A 27,924-nucleotide genomic window follows, 5' to 3' on the forward strand; every position below is an offset into this window, starting at 1 on the left:
TCTAATTCCAGCTACTCGGAAGGCTGAGGAGGAAGGATCGCCCGAGCCCAGCAAGTCGAAGCTGCGGTGGCTGGGAGCGGCCCCTGCACTCCAGTCTGGGCGACAGAGTGAGACTCCAACTCAAAAAAAAAAACCCAAAAAACAAAAAAACCCAATCCCCTCCACCTAATAATTAAAAGAAGCACCAAAATTCTGGAAGAACAGGAAAGAAAGGATATCTTCTAAAAAAAGAACTGTAAATCCTGAATAAATTTAGTCGTTCAAAACCCTGCAATAGCTGGGCGTGGTAGCGCACACCTGTAGTTCCAGCTACTTGGAAGGCTGAGTGAGGCGGAAGGATCGCCGGAGGCCAGCAGGTCGAGGCTGCAGTGGCCGGGAGCGGCCACTGCACTCCAGTCTGGGCAACAGAGTGGGACTCCAACTCAAAAAAAACCCAAAAAACCAAAAATAAAACCCTGCAATAGCTTCCTATCTTATTCACAATAAAATCCAAACTCCTACAAAGTTCTACATATTCCGACCTCTTCTTATCTCTTTAACCTCCATTCTACCATTTTGTCTCTCTCACTTTACCAACTTTGCTTGCCTTCCTGTTACTCACCAAGCAGGCAAACTTGTTGCTCCCTCAGGTTTTTGTACTTACTGTTCTAACTAGAACACTCTTACATAGATCTCTGCATGTCTACCTCCTCACTTCACTGAGGGATCTACTTGAAGTTTACCTCCTCTGAGAGACTTCCCAGCTACTCTATCTAAAATACCTGGGGCCAGGCACGGTGGCTCACACCTATATAAAACTTGTATAGCAAAGGGAAAAAAATCTACAAATTTAATTTAAAAGGCAAATGACAACTAGGGGAAAACATTGTAACATATTAATTATTTTATTTTTATTTTTTTGAGTTGAAGCCTCAGCCTGTTGCCCAAGCTATGTCATGATCATGACTCACTGCAGTCTCGATCTCCTGGATTCAGGTGATCTTTCAATATTATCTTCCTGAGTAGCTGGGACTATATATGTGTGTCACCATACCCAGTTGATTTTTTAAATTTTTTGTAGATTTGAAAAAAACCTCACTATGTTGCCTAGTCTGGTAATACTTTTAATTTATAAAAAATTTACCCTTTATAGAAAAAAAATTAAACACTAATGGGATGATTGGCATTTGAACAGGGAGTTAAAAGAAGATAAAAATGACTAATTAACATTTGAAAAAATACTCTTACTAAAGAGTAAGATCTTAATTGTAAAATCAAAGCAAGGTATCATATTTATGTATCATACTTTTCAAGCAAATTCTTAGTGTTAGAAAATAGAGAAACAGGCAGTATGCTTTACTTCATGGGGTGGTAAATGATGCCATCTTCTCAGGGTGCAGTTTCGTACCAAGCATATAACAAGGGTCTTAGATTATATGTTTTGATTCATTAATTTAATTTTAAGGACTTTGGCTTGGAGCAATAAAAGAACAAGAGCACAAAAATGTATATACAAAGTGTCCATCTGAATCTTATTTATAATAGTGGAAAACTGGAAACTACTAGTAGTTCCCAAATGGAGATTAAGTAAATTAGGAAACCTCTGAAGGCAAGGATTGATACCTTTAAAAGTATGATTTAAGCTGGGTGCCATGGTTCAAACCTGTAATCCCAGCACTTTGGGAGACCAAGGTGAGAGGATTGCCTGAGCTCAGGGTTTCAAGACCAGCCTGGGCAACTTGGTGAGACCTCGTCTCTACAATAAATAAAAATAAAAGTAAACCGGGTTTGGTAGCATGCACCTGTAGTTCCAGCTTCTTGGAAGCTGAGGTGGAAGGATCACCAGAGCCCAGCAGGTCAACCCTGAGGTGACTGTGAGCATGCCATTGCATTCCAGCCTGGACGACAGAGTGAGACACCGACTCAAAAAAAAAAAGTATGGTTTATATGTATTTGTTGCTGTGGGGTTCTGTCTGGCGTATACTAGTTTATACTAGTTTTTTAGTTTACCAACAATGAATTAATTTTGTAAAAGGTCAAATGTTAATAAATGTGATAATGGGAAAAATTATATTCTAACAAAAATCATGATGAATGAGGACTTTTTTTTTTAGTTTTTATGAGGTCCAAAAGGGAAAAATTAAAGATCCTGAAGAAAAATGTTTATCAAACCCCTGCCCCTCTTTTGAGACAAGGCCTCGGTCTATCACCCAGGCTGCAGTTGTGGGTGTATGATCATAACTCACTGTAACCTTGAGCTCTTGGGCTCAAGTGATCCTCCCTCCTCAACCTCCTCAGTTGTTGAGACTAAAGGCATTTGCCAGTATGGCAGGTTAATTTTTTATTTTTCATTATTTCTTGCCCATGATGGTCTTGTACTACTAGCCTCAAATGATTCTCCTGTCTCACTCTCCCAAAATGCTGGGGTTACAGGTGTGAGCACCATACCCAGCCCAAAATCTTAAATTTAATTAATTAATTAATTATTTTTGAGTTGGGGTTTTGCTCTGTTAACCATGCTGGAGTACAGTGGCGTTGTTGGATGAATTAGTCTTTAAGTGTTAATTAGATCATGCTGATGCTTTCTCTTATTAAAAGCACTCAGTTGGGTGCAGTGGCTCACACCTGTAATCCCAGCACTTTGGGAGGCCAAGGTGAGAGAATTGCCTGAGTACAGGGATTCAAGACCAGTGTGGGCAACTTGGCAAGACCTCATCTCTACACTAAACCAAAAAATTAGCCAGGTGTGGTGGCGCCCTTCTGTAATTGTAGCCAGTTGGAAGGCTGACGCGGAAGGATCCCCGAGCCCATCAAGTCAAGGCTGCGGTGGTGGTGAGTGTGCCACTGTACTCCAGCCTGATGACAGAAAGAGACTCTGACTCAAAAAATAAATAAATAGCCGGACTCGGTGGCTCAGCCTGTAATCCTGCACCTTTGGGAGGCTGAGAGGTGAGTGAATTGCCTGAGCCTGCGGGTTTGAGACCCACCTGGGCAGTGAGACCTCATCTCTACAATAAATAAAAAAATCAGCCGGGCGTGGTAGCGCATGCCCGTAATTCTGGCTACTTAGAAGGTTGAGGTGGAAGGATCGCCGGTGGCTCAGCCTAGAGCAGGTCGAGGCTGTGGTGGCTGGGAGCGGCCACTGCATTCCAGTCTGGGCGACAGAGTGAGACTCCAACTCAAAAAAAAAAAAAGAAAAAGAAAAAGATATTAAAAAATAAATAAATAAAAAATAAAAACACTCTAGGCTATGCGAGGTGACTCACGCACTTTGAAACCAGTCTGGACAAATAGCGAAATCTCATCTCTACAAAAAATTACCCAGGTGTTGTAGTGCGTGTCTGTAGTCCCAGTTAATCAGGAGGCAAGGTAGAAGGATCTCTTGAGCTCAGAAGGTTGAGGGTATGGTGATCCATGATCATGCCACTGCATTACAGTTTGGGGGACAGAATGAGACCCTGACTTAAAAAAACAAAAATAAGCCGGGTTCGGTGGCTCAGCCTGTAATCCTGCGCCTTTGGGAGGCTGAGGTGAGTGGATTGCCTGAGCCCACAGGTTTGAGACCCGCCTGGGCAACTTGGCGAGACTTCATCTCACAATAAATCAAAAAATTAGCCAGGCATGGTAGCGCGCGCCTGTAGTTCCAGCTACTTGGAAGGCGGAGTAGAAGGATTGCCCGAGCCCAGCAGGTCGAGGCTGTGGTGGCCGGGAGCGGCCACTAGCACTCCAGTCTGGGTGACAGAGTGAGACTCCAATTCAAAAAAAACAAAAATAGAAATCCCTCTGCTTTAGAGAAAAATGTAAATAAGTCATACCACCAATTATCTTATCTTTCCTTTTGACCATTTTTCAAACTTCTCCTTCTGTCTTTGTCCTTCCTTCCTTCTTCCTTTCTTCCTCCCTCCCTTCCTCCCTTTCTTCCCCCTTCCCTCTTTCTCTCTCTCTCTACTTCTCCCTTTCTTCCTCCCTTTCTTTCTTTTCTTGTCAGGGTCTCACTCTATGCCCAGGCTGGAATGCAGTGACACAATCCCAGCTCACTGCAGCCTCAACCTCCTGGGCTCAGGTGATCCTTCTACTTCACCCTCCCAAGTAATTGGGACTACAGGTGTGTGCCATCATTTCCGGCTAATAGTTTTGATATTTTCTGTAGCGATGAGGTCTTGCTATGTTGCCCAGGCCAGTCTCAAACTCCTGGGCTCAAGCGGTGCTTACATCTCAATCTCTCAAAGTGCTGAGACTGCTGGAATGTGCCACTGCACCTGGCCTGTCTTTGTGTTACTTTCTTTTTTTTTTTTTGAGTTGGAGTCTCACTTTGTCACCGAGGCTGGAGTGCTATGGCACACTCATGGCCACGAGGTCTCGCCAAGTTGCCCGGCTTGGTCTCGAACCCACGGGCTCAGGCAATCCACTCACCTCAGCCTCCCAAAGTGCTGGGATTACAGGCTGAGCCACCGAGCCCGGTCCTTTGTGTTTCTTAACAGGAGGCATCATCTTAATCATGTCAGATTTTTTTTTTTCTTTTCAAAATAACCATGGTTGTGGTTGGTCTCAGTCTTGTAAATCAGATATGCTGTTCTGTTCAGTAATGGGAGGTTGACCAAGGTTGGCTGAGTTTAGTTATGGGTTCAATTGTTTGTATTGTCTATGTAGCCTAATTATAATGCTCTAACACAGCCAACATTTAGTTTCCCTGTAGGTTAAATAGTTAATTCTACTACTCAAAAGGGCATTAAAGAGTCCACATTTAAAAATAATTAAATTCAAAATACCTCTTCCCCCTCTTTGGGCCATGGGGAGGTCAGAGTCTTTGTCACCCAGGCTGAAATGCGGTGGCACAATCACAGCTCACCATGTCCTTGACCTCCTGACCTCAGGCTATCCTTTCACCTCACCTGTAGCTGGGAGTAGGTGTGTGCTAAATTTTTTTGTAGAAGTGAGGTCTTGCTGTGTTCTCCAGGCTGATAGTACTCTTGGACTCAAGCAATCCTCCCACCTTGGTCTCCCAAAGAGCTGGGATTAAGGTGTGAGCCACTGTACCCAGCTAATGTTGGTTTTATAATATTTATTAATTTTCATAGGACAGTGATGTTTTTAAAAACTTATATTTGAAAAGTTATTTATTTTTCTTATTTAATATGCCTTTTTCAACTGTTTTTGTACATTTCTCCTCTCTCCATCTCCTAGAATAAGATGATTCCTGGTAGCTCACCCATCTGATTTTTTTTTTTTTTTGAGTTGGAGTCTTACTCTTGTCGCCCAGGCCAGAGTACAGTGGCATGCTCATGGCCACCGCAGCCTCCACCTGTTGGACTTAGGTGATCCTTCCGCCCCAGCCTTCCAAGTAGCTTGAACTACAGATGCACGCCACCACATCTGGCTGGTTTTTGTAATTTATTGTAGAGACGAGGTCTTACCAAGTTGCCCAGGCTGGTCTTGAACCCTGGTCTCAGGCAAGCCTCTTGCCTTGGCCTCCCCAAAGTGCTGGGATTACAGGCTGAGCCATCATGCCCAGCCCCATCTGATTTTAATACCAGTGCTGGGAGTTGTGGGGAAGAGAGGTGTTTATAATTAAGTTCCCAGTGTACCTGGGCATGGTAGCGCACGCCTGTAGTTCCAGCTACTTGAAAGGCTGAGGCGGAAGGATCGCTGGAGCCCAGCAGGCCGAGGCTGCGGTGGCCGGGAGTGTGCCACTGCACTCTAGTCTGGGTGACAGAGTGAGATTCCAACTCAAAAAAAAAACAAAAAAATACTCCCAGTGAATGTACTTCTTAAATTTTTGAAAATTTTCGCTTTACCTGTTTTGAGAATTAAAGATCTTTCTTGACATTTAAAAATCTTTATATTTTGTTTTTAATTTGGAGAAAGACAAGATTTTGGGGGGATAAAATTTAAAACTTAAAATATTTAAGTAAGACTTTCAAGTTTGAGTTGCTGTGAACCTGAGAATTGGAACTAAGTTTATCTTTGAGGGTGTTTTATAGTAGTCCCCTGTTAACAACAGTAATAATAGCTAACACTTGTTATGTTGCTGTGTGTTTCCAGGGGTAACTGTTTGCATTTCCTTTTAGGCAGGAAGTTATGTTCGTGATGATGCAGTCCCCAATTTGATCCAGTTAATAACCAATAGTGTGGAGATGCATGCCTATACTGTTCAGCGCTTGTACAAAGCAATTCTTGGCGATTATTCTCAAGTAAGTACTTAATTTGCCTTTCTTCTTTGGGGGGAAAATTACCCTTTATTTTCTTGTTATGTCCTTATTTCAAACACTGGATGTGCTCAGTTCTGACCTTTATAATTAGATTACCTATGATTTATATGAAGTGTCTTTGGAAATATTAACATCCTTGACAGACAGCTCCCCATCACTGTTCTGCATGCTGCTCCCTTGCAGCATACTCAATAAACCTGTTTTTCTACTCTTAAAAAAAAAAAGATTGAATCCTTGACAAAAAGTGACTTTCTTTCAACAGCAACCTTTGGTACAAGTGGCTGCGTGGTGTATAGGTGAATATGGTGATCTTCTTGTATCTGGCCAGTGTGAAGAGGAAGAACCTATTCAGGTATCTCACTCTTAGTTAAGTAGGGGGGAAAGTAATGTTTTTGATAATAGGAGAGTAGTGTTTAATGGAAAGTTGAGACTGACCACGTGAAAACTTTTTAGAGAAGTAATACTAGAATTATATTAGGAAACCTGCCATTTTTTGAGATGGACCTTATTGAGCCATTGTGAGATTTTAAAACTAATTTAGACTGTACTCTCCATCCTAGTAGTCTGAATTATTGTTTCTCTTACCCTCTGGCTGATAAACAAGAAGTAATGAGATGTGTATCCAGGTTTCCATTTGCTCATTAAAGGACGCACTTTAGGAAAGATTGTAGCAGCACTTGAGCTCTAGTCTTTTTCTTCCTCCACTTCTACCTCTTAAAGCTACAATATGCCTCTCAGCCTCAAGTGGTTATTCTTCACTTTTTTAACATCTCTCTTGCCTTCTCTGATTGATGGATCAGCTTGGGCAGTTACCCTTGCAAAGCACAGGTTGAATTAGAGGCTTTTGTAGTGGTAGGATTGACTTTCTGGTGGCAACCCCTGACTTGATATCAGACTTAGATTTTTAATTTTACCTTTCATTCTACATGGTCTTTTTTTTTTTCTTCTTCTCTCCTTTCCAGGTAACAGAAGATGAAGTGTTGGATATTTTAGAAAGTGTCCTAATCTCTAATATGTCCACCTCTGTGACACGAGGTTATGCCCTCACTGCCATTATGAAGCTTTCTACTCGATTCACTTGTACTGTAAAGTGAGTATTGAAGGAAAGCATGGTGGACAGGTTGTTTTGTTATCTTAAAAAACTTTGTATTGTGCAAAATTTTAAACATAGAAGAAGAGAGAATAGTAAGATTTGAATTTACTATTGCCCCACAATTATTAATTCACGATGAATATTTTACCCATACTTTGCTTCTCCTCATTCTCCCACTCCATGCAATATTGAGAAGCTAAAAGGTAATGTTTTTAGTATTGGCTTTCCAATGCCATTTTTGGGGTATTGTTTTGTTTTTTGAGTGAAATCTCACTCTGTTGCCCAGGCTGGAGTACAGTGGCACAATCATAGCTGCTGCAGCCTTGACCTGCTGGACTCGAGTGATTCTTCTGCCTCTGCCTTCCAAGTAGCTGGGAATACAGATGTGTACCACCACACCTGGCTAATTTTTTGATTTATTGTAGGGATGAGGTCTCACCATGTTACCCAGGCTGGTCTCGAACTTCTGGGCTCAGGCAATCTTCTTGCCTTGGCCTCCCAAAGTGTGGGGATTACAGGCATGAGCTGTGCTTGGCCCAGTGTCTTTCTTTTTAAGTTGAGAAGTTATTTCTCCTTTACGGATTTTAGTCTATTGTAAGATTTTGAGATGTCTGAATAGAAATAAAATAATCTTTCATTGGTTAAGTCTTTTAATTCCTTGCTATTTCAAATACAATTTAATTCTTAGGTTGTTTATTTTTGTTTTTGAGACAGGTTCTCACTCTGTCCTCCAGACTGGACTACAATGGTACTATCCTGGCTCACTGCAGCATCAACCTCCTGGGCTCAAGTGTTCCTCCCACCTGAGTCTTGTGAATAGCTGGGAGTATAGGCGTATGCCACCACACCTGGCTAATTTTTTCATTTTTTGTGAGACAGGGTCTTACTGTGTTACCCAGGCAGGTCTCAAATTCCTGGGCTTGAGTAATTCTCCCACCTTGGCCTCCCAAAGTGATAGGATTATAGGTGTGGGTCACTGCACCTGGCCAGTGTCAAGCATATTTAAGATAAACTTAGTTTTCCTTCTTAGACTTTCTACTTCACTTTTTAATGTAAAGTCTTATGAAGCTTTACTTTTTATTTACCTCTTTAAATTGTGAACTAGGAGAATTTGGAATCAGTATTTTGATGCTATAATCCTTTTGTTGATTAAAATTTATTTTAAAATTATTAAAGAAGAGAATGAACAGTACAGTTTTCTTTTTTGGCCAAGTAGTAATTAGTTTCATGTATCAAATTTTACTGTATGGGGTACCTAACAGACAGAAATCTAGCATTGCAATGAGAATAATGTAATGGTGAATGTCACATGAATAAAGATAAAGGAAAGGTGTTTTGTCTTTGAAAAATTATGTAAATTAAGATAAGAATATTTTAGAATTTGGTCTGGAAAACTTTGGTTTAAAGTCTTTCTGCTTGTTTATAATTTTCTTTTGAGTATTTGATTTTGTTTGTCATTTTATTCCATAGCCGAATTAAGAAAGTGGTTTCCATCTATGGGAGCAGCATTGATGTGGAACTCCAGCAGAGGGCAGTAGAATATAATGCACTTTTTAAGAAATATGACCACATGAGGTGAGCAAAAGAAACTAAGCAATGCATAGACCTAGCATCCTAAATAAATTGCCATCAAAATCCATAGAAATGACTCATTCTTTGTGCTTTCTTAACTGTACTGCACAACCCTATTTTGTTCTAATTGCTTGTTTTGGTTCATTTTCCATTTTATTTAGTTAAAACTGTGGGTTGTATTTTTTTCAAGATAAATGATCTCATTCTAATTCTATTAGTGTTAACATTTTGGTGTTTGTCATCTTATTTTTCTTCTATTACACAGTATCTTTCTGATTGGAGACTGTATACTTATTGATTTACCTTTCTTTCATCCCAGTCTTTCTACCACTGAAACATATGCTTTAGGATTTAGGTGGACAGTTTGTTTATTCATGGTTTTTTGTCTGCCCTTAATCCCACTAGGAATTTAGGTCATGTATTCTTATAATCTACTTTCTATTTTAGTGTGTGTGTTGGGTAGGGAGGGGAGATGGCTGTTCATGTTTGCCTTCAACATAGTTAATAGTGATTGTTTATGGTAGGGAATCTAGGTTAACTGCCTAGAATTTAACCACTTCAGATTCTTCTAGGTCTGCCCTACTTGAGAGAATGCCTGTTATGGAAAAAGTGACCACAAATGGCCCTACTGAAATTGTTCAGACAAATGGAGAGACAGAACCAGCTCCACTAGAGACCAAACCACCACCCACTGGGCCACAGCCCACTAGCCAGGTAGCCTTCACTTGCTCATCTGGGGCTTCGGATGATTTTATAGTCCCCCACAGCTTATCTCTTAGCTGATTCTCCTTAATGGTCCTGGATTGGTTGATTATTTCCTTCCTTATTTTTAAGTATTTTAAGAGCTTTGCTTTAAGTGTTAACTGGATGAACAACCGATGAGTTGAGGTGTTGTTTCCTTTTTTAGGCCAATGATTTATTGGATTTATTGGGAGGAAATGACATAACACCTGTTATTCCAACTGTACCTACGAGCAAACCAGCTTCTGCAGGTGGAGAACTTCTTGATTTGCTGGGAGACATCAACCTAACAGGTGAGGCCAGTCTGGAGCTATTTAATACCTGGATAGGGATAGAGGACTAACAAAAAATGGACTGAACACAGGTTTTCCAGCACATGATCATTTGAAGAAGGGGTAGTCTGAGCAAGAATCTAACCTTCACAACATCTGGGTTATAAGCTGCCATACTAATGCTCTAAAGATAAGTAAAGCGGGGCGCGGTGGTTCACGCCTGTAATCCCAGCACTTTGGGAGACCGAGGCAAGAGGATTGCCTGAGTCCATGTGTTTGAGACCAGCCTGGGCAACTTGGCAAGACCTCGTCTCTACAGTAAATAAAAATATTAGCCAGGCATGGTGGCGCTAGCATGTAGTTCCAGCTCCTTGGAAGGCTGAGGTGGAAGGATCACCTGAGCCCAATAGGTCGAGGCTGCGGTGATCGTGAGCATGCCACTGCACTCCAGCCTGGGTGACACAGTGAGACTCCTACTCAAAAAATAAATAGAGAGAGAGAGGTTATGGGGAATCCTTAAAGGCTGTTTAATTTGGGGAGAATAAATTATTCATAGTTTTTACTAAAGGAGTTTCTCTTTCAGGCTTGAAAAGAATAGATCACATGTCACTTCTGCTGTTATTTTTTTGAGTCGGGGTTTCACTGTGTCACCCAGGCTGGAGTGGAATGGCAGAATCATAGTTAACAACAACCTTGACCTCCTGGGCTCAGGTGATCTTTCCACCTCAGCCTCCTGAGTAGCTGGGACTACAGGTGCATAGCACCATATGTTACTTGTCATATACTTTTGAGTTATCTATCTGTCTGTCTGTCTGTCTATCTATCTATCTATCTTTTGAGTTGTTGTCTCACTCTGTTGCCCAGGCTGGAGGACAGTGGCACACTTACGGCCACCCCAGCCTCGACCTACTGGACTCTGGCAATCCTTCCACCTCAGCTCCAAGTAGCTGGAACTATAGGTACACACTACCACGCCTGGCTAATTTTTGGTTTATTGTAGAGACGAGGTCTCACCAAGTTGCCCGGTCGGGTCTCGAACCCACGGGCTCAGGCAGTCTACTCGCCTCAGCCTCCCAAAGTCCTAGGATTACAGGCTGAGCCACTGAGCCCGGCTGAGTTACTTATAAATAGTAAATTTCAAATCTTCAGATGCTGGAGCTATACAGGATAACTGGTACAACAAAAACAACCCTATAGTGTAAATATCACTTAACATATTAGTTTTTCCATGTTAGCATATAGTCTTCATGATTACAATTTTAGATAGCTAATATTTTATCAAGACGTTTACATGTAGCTGGGCTCGGTGGCTCAGCCTGTAACCCCATGCTTTGGGAGGCTGAGGTGAGTGGATTGCCTGAGCCCGCGGGTTCAAGACCCGCCTGGGCAGCGAGACCTCATCTCTACAATAAATCAAAAAATCAGCTGGGCATGGTAGCACGTGCCTGTAATTCCGGCTACTCGGAAGGCTGAGACGGAAGGATCGCCAGAGCCCAGTGGGTCGAGGCTGTAGTGGCCGGGAGCGGCCACTGCACTCCAGTCTGGGTGACAGAGTGAGACTCCAACTCAAAAAAAAAAAAGTTTACATGTTATTTACTTTTGGGCATTTTATTTGTTTCTAGATTTATCTATTGCCTTAACAAATATCATTATATCATTTTGTCCCTGTTTTGGATTATTTTCTTAGATAAAGTTGCTTAATCTTTCTGAGTTTGGTAAAAATTAGGATGATTAATATGTATCTCATAGCATATTTGTGAGGACTGCTGACCCATTTAGTGCATAGCAGCTGCTCCTACCCCTGCCTTTTCCTCAGTTTATGACTACCAATATCACTGTCACAAGCATTGTGTGAGAAATTGGCCATATTATTATCTGATCACAGGGAATGTTTAATATTTATTCACATATTTGTATTATAGACAAGTTTTCTTTTTTCTTTTTTTTTTTTTATAGTCAGAGTCTCTCTCTGTTGCCCAGGCTGGAGTACAGTGGCATACTCTCACAACCACCGCAGCCTCCACCTGCTGGGCTCAGGTGATCCTTTTGCCTCAGCCTTCCAAGTAATTGGAACTACAGGCATGTACCACCACACCCAGCTAATTTTTTGATTTATTGAAGCGATGAGATCTTGTCATATTGCCCAGTCTAGTCTCAAACCCGTGGGCTCAGGTAGTTAGTCCTCTCACCTCGACCTTCCAAAGTGCTGCGATTACAGGCATGAGTCACCGTACCTGGCCCCCTTTATTATTATATAGCAAACATTTTCTCCTGCCTATGGTCTCTTTTTATACTTTTTTTCCTTAGAGTATCTTTTAATGAACAGGAGTTCATTTAAAAGTGTTTGAATTTTTGGCCAGGTGCAGTGACTCACGCCTGTAATCCTAGCACTTTAGAGAGGCCAAGGTGAGAGAATTTGAGACCAGCCTGGGCAACATTGTGAGACCTCTACTCTACAATAGATCAGAAAATTAGCTGGGTGTGTGATGGTGTGTGCCTGAAGTCCCAGTGACTTGGAAGACTAGGTGGAATGATCATCTGAGTCCAGAAGGTCAGGGCTGTGGTAGTTGTGTTCATGCCACTGCACTTCAACCTGGGTGACAGAGTGAGACTCCCCCCAAAAAAAGTATTTGCATTTTTACTTGTTTCCCTTTATGTTCTATGTTGTTTGCATCTTGTTTAAGGAGTCTTTTTCTTAATCTGAGATCATAGTAATTTTCTCATAGATTTTCTTGGTCAGTTTTGAATGCTGCCTGGGGTTGATTTTCCACTGGACTGTTTCCTGTAGGTTCTCCAGCGGCTGCTGCTACCCCTTCCTCAGTCCCACAGATATCCCAGCCCCCCTTCTTGTTGGATGGGCTTTCATCACAGCCTCTCTTCAATGACATCACTACAGGTATGGTGACTATTCTTGCCTTCATTATATGGAGTACTGAGCAATGAGAATTGGTTGTTGAGGAAAGGAAGTAATAATTCTGCAAACATTAGGCTGACTACAGTTAAGATGCATCTTCCTTTACTTTCCCAGGCATCCCCTCCATCACAGCATACAGTAAGAATGGCTTAAAGATAGAATTCACCTTTGAACGGTCAAATACCAACCCCAGTGTCACAGTGATAACGATACAGGCCTCAAACAGCACGGAGCTAGACATGACGGACTTTGTTTTCCAGGCTGCAGTACCAAAGGTAGTATAATGTTTTCTTTATTTTTTCATTTGATTAAAGATTGGCTATGTTTTTTTCCCCCATAAATTTGGTAAAGGATATACAGTATTTTAATATTTGCAGATTTATCTCAAACTAACAATCACGTAGCTAGTATGGTTCGTTGAAGCATGTCATTTTTTAGTGAGTAGTATTTCCTTGGCCACAGATATTATGGTTATTATTGTAGGATAAAGAAAGGAAATTCTAATAATAGTGAGAGAGCAGAATTCTACAAACTGCTCAGTTAATTCTTGGAGCATTGAGGATTGGTGGGGCTTTAGTACTACAGTAATGAAAATCTAAAAATACAAAACCTGGCATAGAATTGATGTTAATCAAGGTGAGGGACTTTGTCTATTTAGTATTATCTTCTAGTCACCAGATCAGAATTAAAATTTTTCATGTCTTGTTATATAAGTGAGGGAAACATTCCTCCTTCATTAAAATCCAGTTTACTATTGATATAATGACTGTTTTTGTGAAGAAAGATTTTGTTTATACCAGATCTTAGTTTAAGAAATATTTAGGTCCATTTTTGAATAATGAAAAGCTTTGACTAAGGAAAATTTAGAATGAGGTATGAGCAAAGTTTTCCTATAAAAGACCCGATAGTGTTTTAGGCTATATTGTCTCTATTGCTTCTCAGTTCTGCTATTAATAGTGCAGAAACATCTGTAGACAGTATATAAGTGGATAAACATAGTTCTGTTGTAGTAAAATGTTTTATACAAAAACAGGTGTTGGGCCATTCTTGGCCCATGGGCTATGATTTGCCAACTGTTTGTTTAGATGAGGCTAACCTAATCCTTGTAGTGACATGTGAAATAGGACATTCAGACATTCAGCGAACATACTTTTGAAAATTAAAGATGATAGCTGGGCTCAGTGGCTCAGCTGTAATCCCTCGCCTTGGGAGGCTGAGGTGAGTAGATTGCCTGAGCCCGTGGGTTCGAGACCCGCCTGGGCAACTTGGTGGGACCTCATCTCTACAATAAACCAAAAAATTAGCCGGGTGTGGTAGTGCACGCCTGTAGTTCCAGCTACTTGGAAGGCTGAGGCGGAAGGATCGCCGGAGTCCCAGCAGTTTGAGGCTGCGGTGGCCGGGAGTGGCCATTGCACTCCAGTCTGGGTGACAGAGTGAGACTCCAACTTAAGAAAAAAAAAAAAAGAAAATTAAAGATGGCTTCTTTTATTTGTGGTTACTACTAACTTTGCAACCTTCTTTGCTTATATTTTTTAGGAGTCAGAATAATTTAGATATTTTAGAAACAGTAGTGTCAAGTGGTTCAAAATCACTAGTGAACTCTGGAGCCATTCTGTTTGGATTTCAATAATAGTTGTATGTCATGAAGAAAGTTAACGTCTATGCCTCAATTTCTTTGCCTCAATTTCTTCATTTGCAAAGTGTGTTGTGATAATAATAATGGCTTCACGGGGTTGGTTTGAGAAATAAATGAGTTTTTTGTGCCAGGCACTGTTTAAAGCACTTTGCATCTGTTCAGTGCTCAATAAATTTAGTACTGCAACTTAGGTTTTACACTTGTTATGTTAGGCTACTGTTCTTGTAGCTTACCACCTTTCATATTAAATCATAGCCTTATTCTTGGTGGATGCCATATGATGATGTATCGTGAGCTTCATAATGTCATATTTTATAGATTTTACTATGTACTATTTTCATTTTTTAATATACCTAAAACAGGTGTACATGTTAAAATTGATACTTTGTCATTATTTATTTATTTATTTATTTATTGAGTTGGAGTCTCACTCTGTCACCCAGACCGGAATGCAGTGGCCGCTCTCGGCCACCGCAGCCTCGACCTACTGGGCTCTGGTGAGCCTTCTGCCTCAGCCTTCTGAGTAGCCGGAATTACAGGCATGCGCTACTACGCCTGGCTGATTTTTTGATTTATTTATTTATTTATTTTTGAGTTGGAGTTTCACTCTGTCGCCCAGACTGGAGTGCAGTGGCCGCTCCCGGCCACCGCAGCCTCGCCTGCTGGGCTCCGGCGATCCTTCTGCCTCAGCCTTCCGAGTAGCCAGAATTACAGGCATGCGCTACTACGCCCGGCTAATTTTTTGATTTTATTATAGAGATGAGGTCTCGCCTGCCCAGGCAGGTCTCGAACCCGCGGGCTCAGGCAATCCACTCACCTCAGCCTCCCAAAGGTGCGGGATTACAGGCTGAGCCACCGAGCCCGGCTCTTTGTCATAATTTAAAGGGCAGCCTGTTTTTTCTTCTTTTTAAAATTTTTTAAAAAATTAATTTATTTATTATAGAGTCCTGTTTTCTTTCTCAGTGGTACATAAAATAATGGTGTGAATTATAATTGATGGTGTTGTATAGTTAATGAAATATAGTAGTAATGAATAATGTTTCAGCTTACATAATTTACCTTTACAGTAGACTTATGAATAAGACCCAATGTAATAAATCTGTGCATTGAAATTGAATCTTCATTCTTGTAATATTTGGCCTTAGAGAAGACTAGTCTTTCTCGTCTGTCTAAAATATTTTAAAAGTCTAACCTAATCTTTCTCAGGAAAGATTTAAAAAATATTAGTGTGTAGAATAGCTACATAGGACAGTATGGTTTACCTAGCTTGCTTATACCACTTTTTTTTTTTGAGTTGAAGTCTCACTCTGTCACCCAGACTGGAGTGCAGTGGCACGCTCCCAGCCACCACAGCCTCGACCTACTGGGCTCTGGCCATCCTTCCGCTCAGCCTTCCAAGTAGCTGGAACTACAGGCGCGCGCTACCACGCCCAGCTAAGTTTTTGATTTATTGTAGAGATGAGGTCTTGCCAAGTTGCCCAGGTGGGTCTCGAACCCGGGGGCTCAGGCAATCCACTCACCTCAGCCTCCCAAGGCGCGGGATTACAGGCTGAGTGACGGAGCCCGGCCACTTACACCACTTTCATCTCTCATCCCTATAAACAGACAAATAAAACCCACCAGCAGTATGGTTTTATTTGTTTGTTTATAGGGATGAGAGATGTCAGATTGTTTCAAGTCTTTCTTTCACCTCTGTCATGTGGGACTGTGGCCTTAACACATTCTAGATTATGCAGGCTTTAAAAAACAAAACTTGGGAGTGGGGGACATACCTCATCAACAAGAGTATCTGCATAATGAACATTTGTATACCTAACCCTGAATTGTACCCCATATCTTTAAAATAAAATATTAAAACAAAAACAAAACAGGCCAGTTGTGGTAGCTCACACCTATAATACTAGGGCTTTGGGAGACTGAGGGGAGAGGATTGCCTGAGCCCTGGGATTTGAGACCAGTTTGGGGAACTTGGCAGGACCTTGTTGCTACAATAAATTGAAAAATTAGCTGGGTGTGGTGGTGCACGCCTATAGTTTAAGCTACTTGGAAGTCTGAGGGTATAGGGTCACCTGAGCCCATTAGGTCAGTAGCCGTGAGAGTGCCACTGCACCGGCCTGGGCAACAGAGTGAGACACCAACTCAAAAAACAAAAACAAAAGTTCAAGTTTCTGGGTCTTAGTCATCTAGTTACACAAAAATATAAAGGCTTATAAGTTGGTGACCAATATGTTGTTTTGTTATTTTTCTTTGCTCTTGGTTTCTTTCTGTCTTTTATTTAAGCCACAGGCACCCATTTTTTTTACTTGCATAGTTGACCAGTTACTATTAAGTGAGATTGCTGGAACAAGAATTAGTCAGCTTTTGAAAATCAGTAGGCTGAAATTCCTTCTGCCATAAAGGGAGTGTGACTCATTGCTAATTTTCATGGTCAAATACCTAACAATGGGTTTTTATAAATACCGTGAATGATAACACATATACTATGAATTCTTGATTTCTAGAAAACAAAGAGTAGACAAAACTCAGTAGTAGGTAAATTTGTTACTTGAACCATCATATGATCATCTAAATTTTTTGTTTGTTTTCATCTCTGACACAGCATTGTGTATTACTTTACTGAAGAGTGCTTTTTCTTCCCTCATAGACATTCCAGCTGCAGCTTCTGTCTCCTAGCAGCAGCATTGTCCCAGCATTTAACACGGGGACCATCACACAAGTCATTAAAGTTCTAAACCCACAGAAGGTGAGTGGCACATTTATAGGCAATATCTGAGCAAGATGTAAGCATGTTTCCTGAAATAAAATTCTACTTTGTTTCTCTGGATTTTTCTGACTTGTAGAGTAGAGATCAGTGGGAAATGCCTAGGCTAACTTCCTTTTCTTCTTTAGATAACAAATAGAATCCAGAGACATCAAGTGGCTTAGTGAAATCTTATTAAAATGCAACTTAAACAACAAATCTCTGTCTAAAGGATTAAAGGCCTAAGTTTTGGGGGTGGGGGTCTTAGACATTTTATTTATTTATTTATTTATTTTTAATTTTTTTTTTTTTTTTTGAGTTGGAGTCTCACTCTGTTGCCCAGACTGGAGTGCAGTGGCTGTTCACAGCCACTGCAGCCTCAACCTACTGGGCTCCGGCGATCGTTCTGCCTCAGCCTTCCATGTAGCTGGAACTACAGGTGCGCGCTACCACACTCGGCTAATTTTTTGATTTATTGTAGAGATGAGGTCTCACCAAGTTGCCCAGGCGGGTCTTGAACCCACGGGCTCAGGCAGTCTACTCACCTCAGCCTCCCAGGGCGCGGGATTACAGGCTGAGCCACTGAGCCCGGCTGACATTTTAATCTATACACAAGTTTGAGGTAAGAGCCTTTGTTGAACAAAACATCCACATTTACTGCTATAATTATTAAGTATGGATAGCAAAAGTGAAGGCTTTTTTTTTTTTTTTTTTTATGAGTTGGAGTCTCACTCCGTCACCCAGGCTGTAGTGTAGTGGCATGTCTACGGCCACCACAGCCTTGACCTGCTGGGCTCCGGCAATCCTTCTGCCTCAGCCTTCCAAATAGCCAGAACTACAGGCGCATGCTACCATGCCCAGCTAATTTTTGATTTATTGTAGAGATGAGATTTCACCAAGTTGCTCGGGCTGGCCTTGAACCCATGGGCTCAGGTAATCCACTTGCCTTGGCTGCCCAAAGTGCTGGGATTACAGGCTGACCCACCTAGCCTGGCCAAGTGAAGGCATTTTAAATGAAGCAGGCAAATAAAAAATAGCTTTAGAGACTGAAATTAAGCGGTATTCTTACGATGTCTTCTCAGAGAAAGAAATTGACTCTACCTAATAGTAGTCAGTAGACTGATTTGAAGACATTTCAAAGAATTTCTTTGCCAATCACAGTGGCTCAAGCCTGTAATCCCAGCACTTTGGGAGGCCGAGGCGAGAGGATTATCTGAGCCCAGGGGTTCGAGACCAGCCTGGGCAACTTGGTGAGACCTCGTCTCAACAATAAATCAAAAAATTAGCTGGGCTTGATGGTGCTTGTCTGTAGCTCCAGCTACTTGGAAAGCTGAGGTGGAAGAACTGCCTGAGCCCAGCAGGTCGAGGCTGAGGTGGCCATCAGCATGCCACTGCACTCCCGCTTGGGCTACACAGTGATACTCCAACTAAAAAAAAATTCTTCACCTTGAAAGATTTCTGCTTCCTCATAAAAACCAGTATAATTTCCTCCTCTTGTAACAATTTGCCTTTTTAATTCTATTCCCTGTTTTTAAAGCATCTGCCTGTAAAGCATAAGCACCAGTTCCTTTGACCATTTCATTCAGAGAGTGAATAAATTTTTTTTTTTTTTTGAGTTGGAGTCTCATCCTGTCACCCAGACTGGAGTACAGTGGCACACTCCCGGCCACTGCAATCTCTACCTGTTGGGCTCCGGTGATCCTTCTGCCTCAGCCTTCCAAGCAGCTGGAACTGCAGGCACGCGCTACCACACCGGCTAATTTTTGATTTATTGTAGAGAGGTGTTCTTGCCAAGTTGCCCAGGTGGATCTCGAACCCACGGGCTCAGGCAATCCACTTGCCACGACCTCCCAAAGTGCTGGGATTACAGTCTGAGCTACTGAGCCCGGCCGAGAGTAAACATTTTTTTAGTGCATTAATATTTGGAATCTGTCATGTAATATAAAAAGTACTTACCAGTTGAGTTCTCTTAAAACTTCTGCTGTTACCTTTGAGTTAACTTATTTTTTCTTTTATGCCTTGGGAACAAAACAAGTTTATGTTCACATTTACTATAGGTTTTGTAGAAAAGGCAATAGTATATCTGAATGTAGAACTTAATTTGAATATGTGTTATCTTATTTTTCAAGAGATTTGGATACAAGGATTGAACCTTTTTCAAAAGCAGTCAGTCGGCCGGGCTTGGTGGCTCAGCCTGTAATCCCAGTGCTTTGGGAGGCCGAGATGAGTGGATTGCCTGAACCTGTGGGTTCGAGACCTCATTTCTACAATAAATCAAAAATTAGCCAGGCGTGGTAGCACGTGCCTGTAGTTCCAGCTACTTGGAAGGCTGAGGCGGAGGGATCACTGGAGCCCAGCAGGTCGAGTCTGCAGTGGCCAGGAGCAGCCACTGCACTCCAGTCTGAGTGACAGAGTGAGACTCCAACTCAAAAGAAAAAGAAAAAGAAAAGCAGTAAACATTTTTGTAGTGCATTAATATTTGGAAATGTTATTAGGAAAATAGCAGGACTCGGTGGCTCAGCCTGTAATCCCGCACTTTGGAAGGCTGAGGTGAGTGGATTGCCTGAGCCCGTGGGTTCAAGACCCGCCTGGGCAACTTGGCGAGACCTCATCTCTACAATAAACCAAAAAATTAGCTGGGCGTGGTAGCACACACCTGTAGTTGCAGCTACATGGAAGGCTGAGGTGGAAGGATCGCCGGAACCCAGCAGGTCGAGGCTGCAGTGGCTGGGAGCGTGCCACTGCACTCTAGTCTGGACAACAGAGTGAGACTCCAACTCAAAAAAAAGAAAAGAAAAGAAAAAAATGTTCTCTAGAGTCTGTCCTTTTAATTTAGTTCCAGGATTAAAACCAACCACGTATTCTGGAGATGCATTTTCTTTACTTGATGGCATGACATTGGCTCCTTGGCTCGAAGTGAGAATACTAGGTGGTTTTTGTTGTTATTGTTTGCCTGTATTCCATTTTTAAGAGACAGCTTTGCTTTAAAGTGAGTTGTTGACTCCTAAGTTTATAAGACTATTTGTGGGCCAGGAATAATGGCTCATGCCTGTAATCCCAGCACTTTGGCAGGCCAAGGCAGGAAGAATTGAGGCCAAGAATTCGAGACCAGCCTGGGCAATACAGGGAGACCCTATCTCTACAGATAATAGAAAGTATTAGCTGAATGTGATGGCATATGCCAATAGACCCAGCTACTTGGGAGGCTGAGGCAGAATGATCTCTTGAGCCCAGGAAGTTGCGGCTGCAGTGAGCCCTGATTGTGCCACTGCACTTCAGCCTAGGCAACAGAGCGAGATCCTGTCTCAAGAAAAGAAAGAAAGAAAAAGAAACAACTCTATTTCTAGACTAGCCAGATTCTGGAGATTTTGTTTTAATTATAATTTGTGATTACCTTTTCCTCTTACAGCAACAGCTGCGAATGCGGATCAAGCTCACATATAATCACAAGGGCTCAGCAATGCAAGATCTAGCAGAGGTGAATAACTTCCCCCCTCAATCCTGGCAATGAGGGTCCGGCACCATTCTCATTCTTATCCCACTCAATCAAAGGAACTCTGGGAAGGAGGTTGTGATTGCTGGCAAGTCCCCCCCAACTGTACCATGGGCATGAGGAGCTGAAGAGAACTGCTGAGAAGGATTTTCCTGAAGTTGTTGCTGACCTTGAAGCATTGTTAAAGACTAACGTCCTCTCCTCCACTGTTGAAGCTGGCTGCTTCTGGAGGCTACTTTGCACTCTTCCTCTTCTTCTCCCTTTTCCACTCTTCTTCACCCCTCCTACATTTACAGCCAGAATCAACATTCCTTGGGCCCCTGAGGAAATAAGCAGCTTGTCTGGAGGAGAGGACTGGAATTAATGGCGAGAAAACACTCACTTTATCTCTGCAGCAAAGAGTTGCCCCTTCTTTCTACTGTTGTTTCTCTGTGGACTGCGCAAGGTGGGGTATTTATTCCTCACTAGCTGGGTTACCATCTTCAGGCACTTTTTACATCTGGCATTCAAAATGGAAATGTAACAATGAACATTAGGGAGCCCTGCCTTTTTCTACTGGTTCCCCCAATGTTTGAAAGAGGCATTAGGCTCCTGGTAGCCTTTTCTGTGCATTGCTGTATACACACAGACACACACATGTATGTATGTATGTTATCAAGAACTGGTCAGACCTTGAGAGTTTATTGTAAACACTGGACAGATGCAGTTAATAAGAGCTTTTGTTGAGATTTGGCATGAAGGATATGGTGCTCTATTTGTAATAGAAAATTCCAAGGCTCTTCCAGCTCCCCTTTCTCTCCTTTTTTTAGCTGTAGTCATGAATACTCTCCATGATTTTCAAAATTGATTCCCCTTAAAGTGCAAAGTGGACACCTTCTAAAAGATATATGAATAGTTATTAATGGCCCTAGTCCCATCACAAATTTTAGTTTCTCCAAAGCCCATAACTTGCCTGTTTGAACTGTGGTAAATGGGTAGAAAGAGGAGTTCACCAGTTTTAAAGATCAGACTCCTTAACAAAAACACCTTTGCCCATAGGAAGAGTGAATATCAGACTCATCCTGGAGCATATTGGAGTCATCTTATCCATTACTCCAAACCTCCGTTTTTATTTCCTGAGCCTGGCTTGGACCTTGGCATTCCGTTTGAATTCCTTCTAACTGGAACATTTGTTTGTATCTGTAACACTGGCACTGAAATAAAGACCACACGGTTAAAGACATCTTTCCTATATTGTACTTTATGGTGTTGGAATGAAGCCTTGTAGCTTTCTTGCCCTCTATGTCAGAGGAAGTCCTATGGACACCATAGGGTAGGAATAACCTTTCTAGAGTCTGAGAAATTGGTCTCTTTCAAGAGACCAATCTCATGAATATCCGCATCAAAGACTTGAACTTTTTAAACTAGTGAGAGTGCCGAGTGCTTTTTAGAAAAGACCCATGTGTTGTCAAATCTTGAAATTGAGTTGCTGGAATGAGGAAAAGGTAGATATCCTGTGGTACATGTTCAATGTACTGTGTATATTCAAGTATTCAGGCACCATGTCTTATATAGTGAAGAAGAAAGAAAAAGTGAGGCCCACCTTGCTCTTAAAATGTTTGTGATCGTTACTGTAATGAAAACAGTATAATGATTACTTTGGCTTCAATCTTAAACTTGGATACAAATAACCATTTTTTCTCCCTCTCCATTTTACTAAGCCTTTACTTAAAATCTTCAGTGTCTTCTTAACTCTAGCTCTGTATCAGATGCTAGACTATTCCTAACATTTGATAAACTGGAGTTGAACTAAAGGCTCCAAAGGGGAAATTTTCTGGTCTTACTAGTGTATAAGAGCAAGATCTGCTAAAACTTAATTCCACTGGGTAAATGGTTGAATCAAGAACAGAATATTATGTCCTGCATAGTTTTCAGTAAGTAAGTGTGGACTAGTGCATATTTCAGACAATTGCTCTGCCTGTGCAATGAAAATGGCCTTTAAGGGTTTTTTGGGGTTTTTTTGCAGAGTGATTTCATTGGATGGATACTTAATGCTGTGAAACATGATAGGATTAACATAATGTCGGTGGATTTCTTGAATAGAATTTGTCTTAACATTCCTCTTTGTGTAGAGGCTTTATTTTCTTTCTTATATTTGTAGCTAACCAGCTCAGGTTTTTTTTGTTTTTGTTTTTAATTTGAACTGAGTTGAATTTCTGAAGAAATCTGCTCAAGACCATGCTATAAGACAGTGTAAGTGAATGGAGCTGGAAAGGGTCTACTCTATTGACAAAACATCTCCTTGAGTGATCAAGTCTTGAGGTAGAGTTTATAATCATCTATACCTTTGTCTAGAAGGAGTATAATATCATGGCCTTAACACAAAGGGTGCTGCATAGACGTTGACTTGATTTCAGAAACAGAACCTGAGCACCATACTGAAGGACTAGCAGCCAAATAACTGCCTAGGATACTGACGGTTGTGAAGACTGTTTCAAGTGATTGGATCTTTGAAAGCTTCTGCGTGCCTTAGTTTCTAGGATCGGAATTAGTTCTCCTCTCACTTGGCCTTGCAGCTAAAAGGAGAAATCTGTTAATTTCTGTGAACACTTGCACATTTTGGCAATTCCTTTCCCAAGAATAACCACTCAAGGGGGAGCAAATTCGGATGCATTTACAACTTCAGAGCCATTGTAAGGAAAGAGTGATTTCCATGGCTGTTTTAATAATCCCCAGGGTGATATGCAGTGAGCCGGCACACACTTGCTTAGAAAATTTCATATGCACTTGTACCTCATTATTTCCGTCTTCAAGAGTAGTTTGTATTATCTCCTCTCCCCCACCCCCAGTAATCATAAAGGAGAATTCATTTAAGTAATCTCAAAAAATTGTAGGAAGGGTGCTCTCCCTGAGGAGCTTTTCCCATAATGCTTTGGTGCTGTTAACTTGAGGTGGTTTGGACAGTCAAGGAAGTTTTATGCTGTGTATAGTGATCATCTGTCAATTTTAAGTCTTTCTCATTTAAAGAAACATTCCTCAGTGTAACATTTGGGAGGGGATTATTTTTCCTCTTGCTAGGTTAAAGGTGTGATTCGTATACATTGTTTGTTCCATTCATATATGAAAATAGACTTAAAACTGTCCAGCATTAATGGCTTGAGTATTTCCATCTATTATATAACATGCTTTCCATTTTTTTATGTCCTTCTAGAAGAGGTTGGAGTTAGGGAATACAGCTTTTGAGTTTCAACTTTATTATCTTCTGCACTGGAAAATATTTGGGCCATGAAAACTAGGGGAAAGAAGGTGTTTGAATGTGTATATTTTTTTTCTAGTGAATGTATCTTAACCACAGTGTCCTAAACTGAAAGAGAGCTAGAGAGGAAAAGTGGATATTCACAAACTTTGTGGTTGGGGGAGCAGTTTCACACGTCTGTGTATTCATGAGTTTGGGAGTGGGGAGGATCCTCTGAGAGAGAATTGCTCAGAAAGTCCTGAAGCTTAAAACACTTTTGACCAGCTTTGGCTTGGGAGGGTGGGGCTGCTTGTGGAACTGGAAGTGAATAACTTTTTCAGGCAATAGCAATGAGTGGGTCCCATCGACAAGGTTCCAAGACCTGGAACACTTAAACAGAAGAAAATGCTGAAGCAGCTTGCACGGTTGCTTCACTGACTTCCACGAGGCCGATTCTGGCTTCAAGATGGAGCATTGAAGTTTTTTCTTTTCTTTTCTTCTTCTTCTTGTTTTCTTTTTTTTCTTTTCTTTTTTTTAAAGAACTTAAGGTTGCGCTTTGTGTGTTTTGTTTTTGTTTTCTATTTGGGGGCCTCATGGGAAAGAGCTTCTGAACTCTTTCCTTTGTGAACTCCTGCTGTGTTTCTGTAAAGTCCCCTTTCTTTCATAATGTTGTAAGTTACATTTTCATTAAGCCCCAGCACATCTTCTTTACTGTAAAAATATTAAAAGGCTGTTTCCAAGTGGGACAGCTAATGAAGTTCTAATTATTGCAGACATATTTTTGAGATGTAAAAAAAAATTTAAAATTAAATGATAAGTCTTAGAGGCGAGTGAGGAATAAAATGGATGTAAACATTTACATGGGATGCATTAGAATTCTGCTGTGTGTATTGTCTTTTGGTTGAAACAAATTATGAACAGTGACTAATAATAAAAAGTCAATACTCAAATGATTTAAAATTTGCTTCCTTGCTTCTTACAAGTGAATTAGAAGCCTTGGATGAATTCTTATTCCGGAGTTTGAGCTAAACTTACTGATCTGTTAATAATTCCTTTTACATAGAAATTTTACCAAGAGAGGAATTTGAACACTTAAAAACTTGTAGGTGTTGCAGACAGTGAAAAAGCCTTAGGCGCCATTGGACATTTTAACTATCACGTGATTACTTCCATGTTTATCTTCTCTGCATAGATGAGTTCTCAGAGCAAATAAATCATATAAAGATAAAATGTATATTAAGGGTGGTGATGGGTTTTAGTTATATGTTGCTTTTTGTGAATTGTTCGAGTAAATCTGTGGGAAGAAGACTTGACCAGCCAAAATGAGTTATATTTTATGGTCTATTTTATATGAACTCTTTTAAAAATGAATTATTTTTTGAAGGTTGGAAGCTTTAGGTTTCTATTACTTTGATGATGATCCCTGACAGTCCCTAGATTGAGAAGGGGGAGGGTGTGATAGTCCCATTGAAAAGGAGAAGGTGTAGGTCTTGGCAATGATCTAGTTTATGCAGAAGTGCAGTTTGGCGCTGTTTGATAAGCAACATCTATAATCCTTACTTATGTTAAGATTCACCTTTGTTTCTAATATTAAATTTAGTTGACACCTACATCTAATAGAGTTAGATGAAAAAGCTACAATAGAAAAGTTTAGCCAGTAATAGACTCCAGTCATTTACTTAACAATTTTTATCACTTTTTAAGGGTGACTTTTAAAAAGCACTTTTAAAGGTGACTATTTTATATGCTACGGCCTCCCCTCAGTTCAATTGCCCTCATATTTGAAAAGTATAAAAATATTCAAGGAAAGAAGATCTTCAAACCTCGAAGTTGCCTGTTTGGTACCAAAATAAGGAATATCCAAATCTGCTTAATCTATGGTAGAAGAACAAGGGATTTAGAACTAAAGATGATTTTGTGAATCATTGAAGGAGTAAAACCTAGCTATAAATAAGTAAATACAAGTTTCTTATGGTTCCTCTACCAAAATCTGATGGACAGGAGCTTTCCTTCTCTAGATTTTCTTCCCATTTTGTAGTGAAGATTTAGAAACATTCCCAGCATAAAGTGTTTGTGTGTGTGTATATACATACCAGGGAGGTAGAAAGGGTGTGCACAGCTGCTGTAGGAAGGATACAGAAAGGAGAGATTCTAATGACTTCTCTGTCTCTTGGCTTGATGCAAACAGTGATTTTTGTAATGATGAACCTGCAGTGAGGGCAGATGGATTTTTGCGCCAAAAAATCCCAGAGGAATTTATTTTTAGGGTTAGTCTCAGCTGTTTTCCATTTCCAGAAATTATAGTTATATAACCCTTGGCGTACATAATGCATACTGCCTTGAACTGGGGGAGAGCATAAATATGTGACCTTTGAAATGAAGTATAAAATGTTAAACAATACATGATTTGAAAACTCAGAATCAACTGGTTGTCACTACAGAATTGGATCTTAAATCATGGGGACCATTAAAGATAGCTGCATCATAAATTATCTCCTGGGCTGGTGGCTTTTTTTATTCCTTTTGGAAGAGGTACAGTACCACATGTTCTCACTCATAAGCGGACCCTGAACATTTACCATAATACTATAAAAAAGGGGGCTGAGCTTGGTGGCTCAGCCTGTAATCCCAGTACTTTGGGAGGCAGGGGTGGGTGGATTGCCTGAGCCTGCGGGTTCGAGACCAACCAGGCAACTTGGCATGACCTTGTTTCTACAATTAAAAAGAAAAAAATTAGCCGGGTGTGATGGCACGCACCTGTACTTCCAGCTACTTGGAATGCTGAGGTGAAGGGATCGCCAGAGCCCAGCAGGTTGATGCTGGGGAGGCCGTGAGCATGCCACTGCACTCCAGCCTGTGCAACAGAGTGAGAATTCAACACACACAAAAAAGGGATACTGCTGGGGGGAGGGAGGTACAATATCAATAAGGGTACCTGGTCTCAAACCAGGCAAAGTGGGGACCAAAGGGAGGCCGAAACTTTACCTATACGATGACCACTTGTATATCTAATCCTGAATTGTACCCCACGTCTTTAAAAAAAAAGAAAAAAGAAACGTACTACTACTGTTGTTAGTTTGAAGTAGTACTAAATACAGAACTTTTAAATATACTTTTATTCTGAATTGATGCTTTAGCCCACTACCCAATGAATTCAAACAAACATCCACCGCTGCTATTTCCCAGCATGAACTCAAACTTTGGGTCTGGGACAAAAATCTTTCCTTTGAGTGATCAGTCAATAAGGAACTTAACTCAAGAGATTTAGAAAAGGTAAAGTGTAATACCTCAAGAAACAGGCCTTTGGGAACACTTTCTGTACCACATTTTTGTTTTGTCTTATTACTGTCTATCCTTGGTCAAATCCACTTCTCTCTCCATATTGGTGCCTATTCCTTATATACCAGTATTCTAGCTGGAAAAACTTACCTAATAGGCACTGAAATGGGAAGCCATCTATTTTGAAAATAATTTCAAGGTGGTTCGCAACCAACCAGTCTGGGTAACTTGGTGAGACCTCATTGCTTAAAGAAAAATAATAGTAATAATAATAAATGGGAAGGTGGAAGGAAAACCCAGGAGGTGGATGACCTAAGAGCCTTTTTTTTTTTTTTTTGGTTACCCTAAACTAGACTCACAGAGACAAATTCTTTTTTTCTTCTTCTTTTTTTTGAGTTGGAGTCTCACTCTGTCGCCTGGGCTGGAGTGCAGTGGCACGCATACTCACGGCCACCACAGCATAGACCTGCTGCGCTCAGGCAATCCTTCCACCTCAACTTTCCAAGTAGCCAGAATTACAGGCGCGTGCTACCAAGCCCAGCTAATTTTTTAATTTATTGTAGAGATGAGGTCTCACCAAGGTGCCCAGGCTATTCTTGAACCCATGGGCTCAGGCAATCCCCTAACTTCAGCCTCCCAAAACGCTGGAATTACAGGCTTGAGCCACTGCTCCTTGCCGAGACAAATCCTTTTTTTTTTTTTGAGTTGGAGTCTCACTTGGTAGCCCAGATTGGAGTGCAGTGGCCGCTCCCGGCCACCGCAGCCTCGACCTGCTGGGCTCC

The 27,924-nt window shown here is 41.1% G+C and overlaps 1 protein-coding gene across 3 annotated transcripts in view; it reads left to right on the forward strand.

The window, feature by feature from the left end:
* Nucleotides 1–24,823, forward strand: part of AP1G1 (adaptor related protein complex 1 gamma 1 subunit) — a 92,133-nt gene extending 67,310 nt beyond the window's left edge. For 2 of the 3 annotated variants that reach the window (XM_021718351.1, XM_021718349.1), the window contains 10 exons: nt 6,048–6,170; nt 6,451–6,540; nt 7,151–7,278; nt 8,752–8,856; nt 9,426–9,567; nt 9,761–9,887; nt 12,655–12,762; nt 12,895–13,055; nt 17,061–17,159; nt 20,566–24,823. In XM_021718351.1, coding sequence (XP_021574026.1) covers nt 6,048–6,170; nt 6,451–6,540; nt 7,151–7,278; nt 8,752–8,856; nt 9,426–9,567; nt 9,761–9,887; nt 12,655–12,762; nt 12,895–13,055; nt 17,061–17,159; nt 20,566–20,667 — 1,185 coding nt within the window. In that variant the 3' untranslated portion in view covers nt 20,668–24,823. The remainder of the gene's footprint in view (nt 1–6,047; nt 6,171–6,450; nt 6,541–7,150; nt 7,279–8,751; nt 8,857–9,425; nt 9,568–9,760; nt 9,888–12,654; nt 12,763–12,894; nt 13,056–17,060; nt 17,160–20,565) is intronic. The other variant, XM_008069566.2, reaches the window with a different exon arrangement.
* Nucleotides 24,824–27,924: the final 3,101 nt, after the last annotated feature.

This window comes from Carlito syrichta, unplaced genomic scaffold, assembly GCF_000164805.1.
Source record: "Carlito syrichta isolate Samal-C Ts95f unplaced genomic scaffold, Tarsius_syrichta-2.0.1 Scaffold312120, whole genome shotgun sequence".
Lineage (NCBI taxonomy): Eukaryota > Metazoa > Chordata > Mammalia > Primates > Tarsiidae > Carlito > Carlito syrichta.